This window comes from Pyxicephalus adspersus, chromosome 4, assembly GCF_032062135.1.
Source record: "Pyxicephalus adspersus chromosome 4, UCB_Pads_2.0, whole genome shotgun sequence".
NCBI classification, from domain to species: domain Eukaryota; kingdom Metazoa; phylum Chordata; class Amphibia; order Anura; family Pyxicephalidae; genus Pyxicephalus; species Pyxicephalus adspersus.
In genome coordinates this window covers 136,176,257-136,189,985 of record NC_092861.1, presented here as the reverse complement: position 1 = coordinate 136,189,985, position 13,729 = coordinate 136,176,257, and the positions used below count along the sequence as shown (strand labels likewise).

At 37.9% G+C, this 13,729-nt stretch overlaps 1 protein-coding gene across 1 annotated transcript in view; it reads right to left on the bottom strand.

The window, feature by feature from the left end:
- Positions 1-2,413: 2,413 nt before the first annotated feature.
- The window catches only part of STPG4 (sperm-tail PG-rich repeat containing 4), a gene marked incomplete in the record, with an annotated part of 41,677 nt that continues 30,361 nt past the window's right edge, over positions 2,414-13,729 (bottom strand). The window contains 1 exon segment of the mRNA XM_072410286.1: positions 2,414-5,209. Within this exon segment, the coding sequence (XP_072266387.1) occupies positions 5,072-5,209 (138 nt within the window).

Below are 13,729 nucleotides of genomic sequence, written 5' to 3'. Positions count from 1 at the left end.
AAAAATACAAAAAATATCTTCAAAAATCACCCAGGATTCCATGGAACTCTAATGTTCCTCCAGTGGTCCCTAGGGGTTCTTGGCACTTTGTATGAGCATTTTGCATTTTGTGCCTTTCAGGTCAGTTTTAGGTGACTGATGATCTTTTTGGCCATCTGTAAGGTTGACATTCTTCCCATTGGTCAGAAATGTAGGAGACATTATTGTTCCTGACCACCTCACTAATGATACAATGAGTTGTGGATTTAGTAATTATAGCAGGGATTCCCTGAGGACCTGCAAGATATTTCATGGGTTCCCCCATGTTAAAAGGGTTGAGAAAGGCTGCTCTAAACTAAAAGTAATTGCTAATGGATTCATGAGCACAGTATTCTATTAGGAGCCCATGTGTCCGTAGCTTGCAGTTCTGAGATCCCAGCACTGATCTATCTCTCCTGTCCTCTCCATTCCTTTCCTTCTTCTTTTTTTAAATGATAGATTTGGGGAAATCAATCAAACACTGTAAAGATATATGCTATTAAGAGTTAAAAATGTGGACGAATGTTAGTTTCCGGACTTGCCGGGCCTGGGAAAAACTTTTTGTCTTTGTTTTACAGTGGGCTAAATATATGTATTGAGTTGTAGGGAAGCGACTCTAGATCTGGCAAAGTTTGCAGCTGTATTGACTTAACAGGGGAAACTTGAATAAAGAGACACATGGCAGTTTTATCTTGTATGAATTCTTCATGCTCATGAATTATTAAACAATAATCTCTTGTTCCACATGGAAAAAAAACTACAAACTTGAAAGGTTTTCATTACTCGTCACATAACGCTAAGGAAACGCTTCTGCTAATGAGGTAATATCGATGGCTTGAATGTTTCTCATTTAGTTTGTACCCTTTTATGTGTAATGCAATGACAAGCTGCGATATAAAGACATATTACATTATACTCAGCTTAAATGGATGCCATGCAATGCATCACATATAGCAATAAATGGTAAAATAGAATTAAATATAGATATGTAGGTAAGAAATTATAACTACACCATGATCCCCATGTTAGGCAACCAAGTAAAAGAAAAAGGAAAGCAATGAAGGAAGTAGGCTGTATAATGACAAGAATGGCATAAATTACAAAAACATAAAGATAGCAATTTTCCATAGAGAGAAGTTGCAGCTCAGCACAGGGAGTGCAAGAGAAAAAATGTAATTATAAGTGTCACAGCAACACCCAGGGTACCATATTTGTAAATATAGCTTCTTAAAATTTGTTACAACCCAAGGCCTTTGAAGAAAGTGTAGTAATGCCTAAATATTATCATCCTGTGTCAATATGGGTTCATTGCACTTATTGGCAGATCCACACAACCGTGATTCAGGCGACAATGGGCTCCTAGGGGGCCCATCAACACAACCGTGATTCAGGTGACCATAGGGTCCTAGCGGGTCCAGACCCACCCATGTCTATGTTGACATGTCTGACTTTGGGTGTCTAAACAAAGCCCCAAAATGTTATTCTAAATGCCATGTGCACACTCCAAACACCAGACATCCTATTTATAAAGAAGTGGCAATCATATAAAATATCTTTAGGTCTTTGTTCATCACTTTTTAAAAATCTGACCACTTTTGTAACACCAGATTTAAAAATGGCCAAGCAAACTTTGGAAATGGAATATGTGGCCTTTTTTTTACTATTTTGCCTATCTATGCCACTTTTCAGTGATCTCCATTCTGGCATCAAGTTAGTAATTTGTAAAATTTAGGTCATACTTATTGCTGCTTAATACTTGCAACAAATGGTAAACAATAGTGATCGGCAGTTTTTTTCATGACTTGTAGATCATTTATAAATATGACATATTTTAAATAAGGTGAACACAACAGTGCCATTTTTACTGCAGTAATGTTGGCACTTTTTGGCTATCAGCATGATCACCAGCTTTAAAAACAGGCCCCTAGGTCTTCCCCCCATGTAGTGGTTGCTATACCAATAGCACCCGGACCATTTTGACACCTAGGTACAGCTCTGTTTGTTAGGAGTGTAGACAGAAGATCGTGTTGATAAATGTTCATAAGTACATTGTAACAATATTAATTTGGATAGAATTTGGAAAGATTAGACCCCCTTCTGGTTTTTATTGCCATCTGTGTTCCAGTTGGAGAAGATTTTCCTGAAAGCCTGTCTGGAGAGGGGTAAGGTAGGTGAGGAATGGGGTAAGAACTGACAATTATTTGGTTTCTGTCAATGCCCATCTGTGGCAGGGACAATCCCACCCTCCATATATTGTACAGACATAACAGGTACAGAAATATTGGAGCCACAGACAGATATAAAAACTTTACATGCATTTTAACACATTCCCCATAAAAACAAATTAAATTCAAAGTAATGAACTACAAAACTCCCCTTATCTCTTAAACTTTTATTTTATTTGTTTTTATTATGTTTTGAACACATTTGGACGTGCTAGATGCATGCATCCACCTCTGAATTTTAGGTGTGTTGCATGCCCACGTACACTTCTGAATGTTGGGTGTGGGATGCCTACGTAGCTCTAAATTTAAAGCCCAATTCATAAACGTCAAAAATGTTTTGGGTACGCAATGATTGTCCCTTGATATTGTAACAGGTTAGTGTGAGTAGATACAGATGGGGTAGGACTGATGCTGTAGGACCAATCTATGGCAAGCAATGCAAGAAATCCCCTGACCGCGCATGCGTGGGAGCCGGTTGTCAATCAAAAGGGAGGGACCTCCCCCATAGTGACATCATAACACCATAACCCCTCCCACTCTGCCATTGCAGATCTGAGCCTGAAATGGGAGAGTGTGTGGGTAGTGTCGTGCAGGGGGATTTGCATGGGGGATGTGGTCCGCGGCTCTGGCCTGTGCATCCACCCGGCGGAGTCCTTCTCCTGACCGCGCCCGGGTGCACCGACCAGAGACGTGGACCCCCAAAATTTTCTCACCAATCACCAGTTGGCAACCACTGTTCTAAAGCACATAGTATACATAAAGTACATAATGAATTCAAAGCCGTTGCTTGAGTTCCCATAAGTTAGTAAGTACAAATACATGCTTCAAAAAGATAACAAAAAAGCATGTAAGATAATATGAAGGTGGGGGAATATTTGCTGGGAAATAAGATTTAACACTTTACAATGTCCCTTTTGCTGATTGTGCATGCACATGTACAGGGCTGTTTACTAAATGCCTCTATCTGTAATTCCAAGAATTCTGAAATAATGGCTCTATTTACAATACCTCAATCAAATGATCTTTTGAGGTTAAACAAACACATCAAACAAGCTGGAAAGGTTTTAAAGTGGTTAAAGGGTGAGTAGTGTATTGATTTTATGTTTTTGTTGCTCATTCTTTAACTCCATACAGAAGAAAATCAATCAATCAATCAAAGTTTTTTTTAAAAAGGATTTATGGTTGTCATTTAGAATAAATCAAAGAAAACGTGAGTGGAACATCATGGAAAGTTACCAAAAGTGAAAACAAACTCTTATCAAGTTGAAAAAACTCAAACTGTTCATCATTTATTTTTGTGTGTGTGATCATCAGTCCTGCAAATTGTGGATAGAAAAAGATTTGCCTGAGCTCATTCCATCAACTGGCAATTTCAGGCTTTAGGCTGACCACAGGATTGTACCACAGGGTCAACTGCACTCACAACAACTCCCATTCAACAGAATAGAAGCAGTCGGGAAGCACTTTGTGCACGCCTTCGCACACGGTTGCAGTAGGGTTGTCATATGGTCCCTAGAACCAACATGTCTTTTCAGGATATGTGCTTCCACTTCTTCTCCTGGAGACAGAATCACACCACAACTGCAAATGCAAGGGCAATGTGTGTAAACACATTAACGTACGGTGCAGTTTGCTCCTGGACACATACCAGTAGCATGCTATGCAGCTGGGAGCAGCTTCCTGTGATGTTTGCAACCAAAAGTGTGAAAGGGGCCCTAGATTTCTCATCAGGATGTTAAAGAAAACTTTGCAGCTTCTATGACCATAAGGACCTAATGTAATTCAGAGGACTCTATTGTGCTTATTCAGTAAAGCAGTCGGAGAATGATCTATTTCATATCAACCAATGAGATTTTAGGATGCTGTAGCCAGAAATATCTGATTCTATTGTGATTTAGCAGAGTGGAACCCATTTTTCTCTTATTTGTAAATATTCAGCAAATATAACATGGGTGAGAATTCCTGCCCAACACTCCCTACAATCTTACATTAGATGTAAACCCTAACTGTATAACTATTTCATTGCTAAACTGCTGACTATCCTAAACAATTTCCATGTTTTTTAAATGCTGTTGTCATTTCTGTTTTATCATTTGCATGCATCTTTTTGCCTTCGGCCATTATCAGACTCTTCCTGTGCAAATCCTTCCTGGGCTGCAGGTCTTTGGTCAAGTTGGGCTTCCAGATGGTGACAATAGTGGACCATGCCTATGTAGTGAGTGTGGGCATCACAACGTATAGACTCTGATTGTAGCACATGTGACAGGGTGACAATGTAAGAGCAGAACTGTGCCATAGGGACAAAGCGTTGTCACCCTTATTGAAGAGTGCTATATTGGTAGGGTCACCAGTTATTACTTTAATTGAAATGTGAATGTGGATATAAAATAACTAAAACTAACTTTACTAACACTAAAATATTGAAAACTAATAAACTGTAGTGATTGGGTTTACAGCTACTTTGAAAACAGTATCCCTACTGTATCCTATGCCATGGCACACCTTAAGCTGCCATAAGTGAACTGGTAAGTGGTCTTGTAGATATCTTTACTGGTTCACCACTGGTAAAGATATTTCTGCTTCCCAGAAAACCATGGCTCAGAGCAGACCTTTAGAAATTGTTGTGAGTCACACAAATTGTATTTGCTCGTCTCTACTTGCCATAGGTTGACTGTCTCTCTAGGTTACTGCCATTGCTCTTTGCCTTACTGAATAAGCATGTGTTAGTTGTTAGATAATAGCTGCATTCACTTTGCTGACTGGTGTATTCATAGTGCTGTCGTATTTCAGAATGAGAATCAATTTTACAGACACAAGCAGAACCCTAATTATCTTCTGTGATTCACAATTCAAAAGTCAAATGAATTACAAAAAAAGAGACCATGAATGCGACCCATTTTGGCAAGTGTGGGTGGTTGTTTTGGAAGCTGTCTGGTTGGATCATACGTTCCGGGCCCAGGATTTTTCTAAAGACAGAAAAAAAGTAAGAGTGAGAAATAGAGGCAAATAGCAGCACAAATGCTTTATAAGAAGTAGAATTTTAAAAACCATGTGGTCCATGCAAGGGTAAACTAAGTAGCTACAGCCAAGTTTTATTACTTCTACTGATGGAGCACATTGTTTCCACCCAGCTTTTAATGCTTTGCTCCAGGCCATGCTGAATGGATCAACTACTTGTGTGCCAAGTTAGATGAGTTTACCAAATGTCAGAAGAATCTATGGTCAGTTTAAATTCATACTATATAATACTTGTGCAAGAATTAAGGGTTTTGAATCAGTAATTCCCTTAAAATGCAGAGGAAGGGTTGGTATATTTCCTAGTTTCTATCCCATTAGGTACAGAACTCCCTGTTCTTGGACTGCCTTTCTGATTACACTAATCGATGCTTGGTCCTTTTGCTCAATGACAATGAAATGGTAGGGAGCTGATTTTGTACCCACTACTGTGGGTTATATTAGAGGGTTAGTAAAAGCTAGTTAGTGAATTTTAAGTGGATTGCAAGCATGTTTTATATTTTCCTGTTACTCAGAGTTGCTCTTTGGGTTTAGGACCTCAAATGGGAAAGCCCCACAACTATGTAGCCATAAGAATGTGGAAACCTTTCCAAATGATTGAGTTCAGGTGTCCACAGTGTAATACTACAGTGTGTAACAATGTTTCAGACAACTGTGTGTTACCAAACTTGTGGCAAAAATTTAAGAAAGACTCTTTTCTGTTCCAGCATGTGCACAAAGCCAACTCTGATACGGTTTGACAAGGCTGGTTTAAAGGCAACCGACGACCTGCACAGATCTCGAAACCTCAAATAAAATGAACTAACCCCAAACCTACTAAACACATTTAGGATAAAGATCTTCCTCTTTTGCCTAAATGGGGCACAACAAACACCCTCCAAGAAGAGTGGAGACTGTTCCTGCAGCAATAGCGACCATGATTTTGGAAAAGAATGTCTACTCATATGGGTGTGAAGATGTCTAAAAAATGTGTTTCCAACATGGATAGCCAGGAGTAAAAAAAAAGCGCAAGGTTGGTGTGACTTTTCTAACTCATCACTTTACTCATTTCATTCAACTAGTGGAAAACATCTCCAAAATCTTGTGGAACAGAATAAAGAACTTTACCACCTTATGGAAATGGAAGGACTTAAGGTGCAAAGGGTAAAGGTCAAATGAATATTGATGTCTAGGTTCTTTTATTGAGCACCCAAAATGTATAAAATCCCTAAACTAAAGCTATGTACACATGTCCAATGGTTCTCGCCCGATGATCGGCTCAGGACCGATATCATACGAGAATCTGATGTGTGTACAGCGCCCGTCGTCCATTGTTTGAACGACTGTCCTGGCGGATCCACAGACGATGGACGACGACCGATCCTAATGCAAGGGAAGGGGGGGAGCACGCAGCACGGTTCAGCTCCGTCGTTTTCCCCCTCCCCTCTTCATAGAGCAGAACGGTGCTGTATGTACAGCACTTGTTAATGCATTGTGCAGTCCTTTGTCGTTGGAAAGGGTCGTGGAAGATCCTTTCCAATGACAATAATTGCACGTGTGTATGCAGCTTACCACCTTGCTTACTAATATTTATAGTTCCTATTTCCTGTAACAAATAGACAGTTGGCTGTCCCTTCATGCCCTGACTATCATTCTTTCAATCCCCCTTCTTTTATTCACTTTTTCAGAATTGTACACCCAGTGCCACATACCCTCCTGTATATAACTACAAAGGTTCCTATTTTACCTTACTTGAAGGAACTGTTTTTTGGTAACAAAGCATTCCATTCTTTTTTCCTTTTTAGGTGTCCTTCTTTTTGTTTTATTGTATATTTTGTGAAAAGTATTTGTGAGTTTAACTAATCATTCACTAATCCTTCATAGTCCATGTAACTGGACGTGTATCGAGAAATGTCCTTTGCCAACAAACTTTGTGTTAAAAGGCGTTTCTGTATCTTATCTTACAAAGTTGGGAGGTATGAATGATGTAATACATTCCTTTGGGTTTCACACATATGTTCATGTCTGGTTATCACAATGTGTGACTGTATGAATTAACATCTATTGTTTGTTCCCTTTAGATCTGATAGTTAATTTATTTGTATTTCTTTAGTGCCCATATATTACCCAGTACTTTACAAAGTCTATTGTCATATCTGTCCCTAAAAGGGGCTCAAAATCTAATGTTCCTGCCATAGTCATGTGTCATTACCAACAAATACATTAGCATTTGAATACAGTTTAATACATTTTTATCTGTTACATAAGTGCAAAATATACCTGCTGATCCTGCAAGGATCTTTGTGAGCTGATAAGAGTTGTCTGCCTGTGCTCTTATCAGTTTATTGTCCCCCCAGCTATCTCTGTAAACTATAGATCATCCCTCCTATGTTATATAGCTGTTTCTCCACTATTATACACGCTAGGACAGGAAGTGAGTTACTGGAAAGATCACCAGATGAAAATAAAGAAATTAAGGTGCAATATATAAACTTTTTGCTTTGGGTTTATACAATTTAAACATGGGTCCCTTGGGTAGATTGTGGCTTGCTATTTCTATATATTTCTAGATATATGGCGACACAGTGGCTCAGAAGTTAGCACTCTGGTCTTTGCAGCGCTAGGTCCCAGGTTCAAATTTTGGCCAGAATATTATCTGCATGGAGTTTCCAGGTTCTCTATTTGTATAAGTTAATTGACTTCCCCCCAAATTGACCTTAGGCTATGGTAATGACATATGACTATGGTAGGGACATTAGATTGTGAGCCCCTTTGCGGGACAGCTAGTGACATGACTATGGACATTGTAATGAGCGGCGTAATATGTTGGCACCATATAAACATTGGATAATAATAATATACTAACACCCACATTGATATGTGTATATTATGCATATAAAAACCCCATAACTACTAGATAACTCTCACTAAATCCCTTGAACTCTTCTGCACTGCCCCCTTAGACTTACATGAACATGCTGAGTGTCATGGCCAGTTGCAGTCCAGACAAAGCTTCAAATGCTTACAGCTGTATCATAAATAAATGGAATTGTAGCTTTACCTAATGATACACAGGAGAGTGAGTCACCAAAGAATGACAACTATATTTGGCTCTGTCTCTCTATCCTTTATTGTACTACTATGCAATAACAACTTTTGCTTGAGGCAGCGGATCAGGACTGTGGAAATAAAACTCCCTTTGAGAAAGTCAGCTCCTCTGTGGACCATGGTGGTAATGATTAGAGCTGATGCGAAAATAGCCTTTTACTGTCCTATTGACAAATAAAACTAAGTGTATCATATGGCAAGTTGCTGGAAATATATGCGTCACAAGTATAACAAACTTTTGGACAAGTATTTGTTTTTTCATGCAGCTTTATGCAGAGTCTTTCCAAAAGATTAGGCTTATTTAGTGGGTAAACATTATTGGAAAGTGTAATAACTTTAACAACCAATCAGAAATTCTTCTATTACAGGCTTCGACTTTTTTGTATTACAACACAAAACTGCTAGAAGCTTCAGTGTTGGTGGGTGTTTTGCTTCTGACATGGGTCTGTGAAACATTTCTGAAGGAAAGTTTTTTTCATTTTGATTTGGCTGCTATGCAGCACTATAGTGAAATTATATGTGTGATTGTTGAAGATAATATGGAAACAAGGATATGGAATGTCCAAATGCATTCCGTGTAGTTTAGTAAAATCCTTAATGCTTCAAAAGTCTTCTCAGCTTCTTCCCTCTTACATATCTCAAGTACTGGTGTCCACTTTTGTTCTGGCCCACAGTGCACAGAGCATCCCACATTGGGGGGCATTCAAACATCAGCAAAAGTTAAAATACTGTGTAACTCCTTGCAGTGAATGTTAAGAAGTCAGGCACTCAATCACCAAAATGTCCTGCCATTGACAGATCATGTGTCTCCAACTCCCCACAATGAAGAGGGACAGGGTAGAGGCCAAGGAACAATATTCTAATTTATTTTATAATATATAATATATATATAATATTTAAATATATATATATATATACATATATGTATTGCCTTTACATTGGATGCTTAGTTGTCAGAAATAGCAGGTAAACAGTGCATTAGGAGAAACGTATATGGAGAAGAATAGGAATGCTACCATTGCTGATTACCTTGTGAAAAGGAAACTTGTAATTATACCTGATTTAAGTATTAAATAAAAGAAAATTAAAGAGATGTGCAAGAGAGTGAAAACTGAAAATTACATATTACATACAGAAATAAACAGAGCGTATGACTTTTGTCAGCCAATATTATGTTTGATGTATTTTATTCGGGATATTAAAGAGTTTCAGTTGCCACCCTTCATTTGTATCCTAATAATAGACCTTTCAATTAAAGATAGAAATGTAAGAAAAAACGTAAATACGTAAAAACTTCCCATTAACAATTTAAGGTCAAAATAAAAATGCCAACTAATAACTACAACTAGCTTTTAAACCACAGTGCTCATAGAAAGGTCTATTAACAGAACAAATACAGTAAAAAATAATTCCCAGTGCTCCTAACAGCTAGTGAGAAAAAAATGACATGTTTAATTTAAAGATCTGGTTATTGCTATGTTTATCATGCATTCACTGCTCAAACCTAGGGAGGGAAACCCATTCACACATCCACACTCTGGACGTACATAAATAAATAATGGCTTTTATACATGCCTAAGCAGATACATTGTGTACATAATTAAGTGCCCCTGCGGACTTTGTAACAAAGGTAAAAAAAAAATTAATAAGGATTAGCAAAACACACGTATTCAATCACAAAAGTCACTAGTCACCATGGATTTAATTGAATGTTCTTACAATGTAACACAGTTGAAAAAATATTATGATTGATCACGTGCCAAAATAAAAAGGAAGGTGAATGGAAAGCTGAAAATTAAAAAAAATTGAAATAAAATTTGGATTTTAAATTATGTTCATTATAAGATTTCATGCTGTAGTGTATATATATGTATATATATATATATATATATATATATAAAATAGACCCTTGTTTACCGCGGGGGTTATGTTCCAAAACCACCCGTAATAAACGAAAATCTGCAATACATAGATGCCCAACTGCACGAATAGTCAGCAGCCAATCACAACTGAATCCCAGTTGTGATTGGCTGCTGTCTATTCGTGCAGTCAATCGGAATGCCCCATTCAATAAATGAATTGGGCATTCCAATTGGCCAGACTTGTTCCTTCTTTAACTCCCAGCATCATCACACTGCGCTTTCCAATACAACATTCAAACAGAGTTTGTAGAAAACGCAATATATTGGGACCTTGATTTTCGAACTGCAATATGGAGATGGACTACTGTATATATTTTGGTAAATATACAGAGGGGCAGTAACAAGAAGTATACACATATAAAAAAATCTGCTTAAAAGTTTATTTACTATTACTAGATTCATATACACATATAAGGAAGCTAGGTCCTGTTTTACTTCTGTATTCACATTAGGTGATCAAAGTAATCACCATTAGGACCGGAACACTTCTGGTTTTAGCAAGGAGCATAGATAACAACTATATATATATATATCATAAAAAACTAAATACAAAACAACAGGGGGGGGCATTTGATTAGGCGCTCCACTGACATGACTATGGACTTGGTCAGTAAAAAAATACGTGGTAATGATAGTGGTCGTATTAGCCTGTAATTTCCTATACATTGGAATATTTTATTATATTCATTATTCTGTGCATTTACAGATACAAGTTGCAAAAAGAAATTCTGAAAGGGCCTCTCCACAGTCTTCAGGTATAATCATATTTCTTATCTCTCACATAGATTCCTGTACTCCTCAATACAGCATTCAGGTTCAACTCTGCTGGAAATCTAAACTTATTATAGCTGTCTTCTGACAAGGTTTGTTTTGCTATGCTGGATCAGTAAATGTCTAACAGAAACAACAACGATACTTTTCTAATAGGGAAGATGCTAAGGAGAAGTCTCTTTTTGCCTACCCCCTTCCTTCCCCATAGAAAAGACATAAATTCCTGTTGTCATCCAAAACTAACAATCATTTTGGTTGACAAGGATTGAGTTTCTGTAGAAGAAACAAGGAAATGCTTTCTCTTGCATTCTGCAGACTGATGACATCAACTAATCATAGGCAAAGTATTTGGTCTAGACAGCTTATTAATGAGAAAAGGTACAACTTCGTACTAGTTTTGTACATGATGACACTGTGTATTGTGAGTTTTTAAAACATATTTGTAAAGGAACAGAAATATTCACTTTATCAATGTCAAGACTTTTTAGCTCTATATAATGAATTAATAAATGAACTAACACCCCAAATCATTATCGTTTTCCATTTTAACAACTTTCCTGTTAGGTAGGTCTTGCTTTTATATACACATCCATAAAACATAATAGTCGTATTGACTCTTGTATCATTCAGCTGTGTCTGTACACAAATAAAAGCCGGTGACGTTGCTAACTAGTCTCCCTGCTTCTGCTGCTAAGTGTTCAGCCAGCTATGGGAAGAAATATTATCACCAATAAGCAGGTAAACTACTTGGCCCTGATTTATTAAAGTTCTCCAAGCTGGAGAGAATATACTTTCACCAGTGAAGCTGGGTGATCCAGCAAACCTGGGATGGATCTGGTCCAGGATTGAAAACATTTGCTAACAAATAGCTAATAACTTTTAGGAAATCCGTTCCAGGTTTGCTGGATTACCCAGCTTTACTGATGAAAGTGTATTCTCTCCAGCCTTGGAGAACTTTAGTAAATCAGGGTCCTTATCTGTGGCCACTCATAAAGCACAGCTTCTCCTAAACAAATGGAGATGTGGTATCGCTGTGAATTCCTATATTTTCAGTGACTGTGGGCCTTTAAATAGCAGGAGACCATTAGATAGGGCAATGCATGTTATCCCTTGGGACGTTCTCTCCCCAAGGGATTACGATTTTTTATTTCCTGAAGAAAGCTGATCTGGTCACAGAGCTGACTTCTAGGAGCTTTATTGACAGCTTTATTGACAGGCATTAGCTTTATTGACAGACAGCTTTATTGACAAGGTGTAAAGCAGCCAAAGGTTATATTGGTAATCATGAGTTTTCTTTTTATTGTAGTCCAATCAATTCTTGTCCAAAATTAGGAAATAAGGGCGAATTTATCAAGGACTAAGAGGACAATTCAATCTTTTGTCAAACAATTCTGTTTTGTACACATACCTTGAAGCCAGTAAAGTTCACGTGCATGGCTTATGGTGATACCATGCAATCTATATAGAAAAAACTATCAGGACACCAACAGTTTTATGAAGAATACTTCATGTCAAGTGAAGAAGCCACCAAGGTTTCATAGATATAGAGGACATTTCTTTTGTTTTCAAGGTTTTGATTAAGTTTTTCAAACATAAACTACAAACACAGGTAAATGAAACAATAGGAGGGGATAAGTCATCTTACAAAGGGGTAGCCAAAGTATTATAAACAAATCTTACACATAATATAACTATAATTTCTATAGGGTACATTTCTTAAAACCAAGACATAGGCTGTAATCTTGGGCTTATTTGAGTTTGGGTCCCCATGAAGTTTGAGACATAATGTACTTCTAAAAAAGGCTGTTTGATAGCAAAGATTGCAAAATCACCATTTATCTGTAACATTTGGCCAATGTTTTTTAAAAAAGGGCAACAAATAGGTACAAGCAATGTTCCTCACTGAGAGCTTAAGAAGGGTCCTGCTAGCAGTGCCAAAGATTTGGTTTTAAGTAATAGTCTGTTGCTAGCAAGTACCTGTGTTTATTTCTATATCAATTTCTTTGTCCCTGCGGATAACCCCAAGGGACCTAGGACATAAAGCCACATACACACTTGCAATTATAGTTATCGTTCATGCATCGTGGAGTGCTTAGTCATTTGAAAGGATTGTGAAAGATCCTTTCCAACGACTAATCACTCCACGATACATGAACGATGCTGTACATACAGCACCATTCTGGTCTATGTAGAGGGAGGGGGAGAGTGACGGAGCGGCGCTCTGCCTCCTCGCTTGCATTACAATCGTTCATCATTCATTGTCTGTGGATCCACCAGGATGGTCATTTAGATGATGAACTACGCGTGTTGTACACACTTCAGATTCTCATCCGATATCGGCCCTGAGCCGATTATTGGGCGAGAACCATTGGAAGTGTGTAGGTAGCTTAAGGCAATGACTTATCTCCAAGCCTACCACTTACTGCACTAAGCCCCTTCCATTTAGCCTTTAAATGCCAGACCTGAGTGAGTATTAGAGACCCTTGCTCTTTACAGTTAGTGCTGTATAGTGAATGAACATTATTATTAATATTATACAGGACTTATATAGCGCCAACATATTACACAGCGCTGTACAATAAATAGGTATTGCAAATGACTGACAGAAACAGACAGTGACACAGAAGGAGAGGACCCTGCCCCGAAGAGCTTACAATCTAGGAGGTGGGGGAATTATCACATATTAGGAGG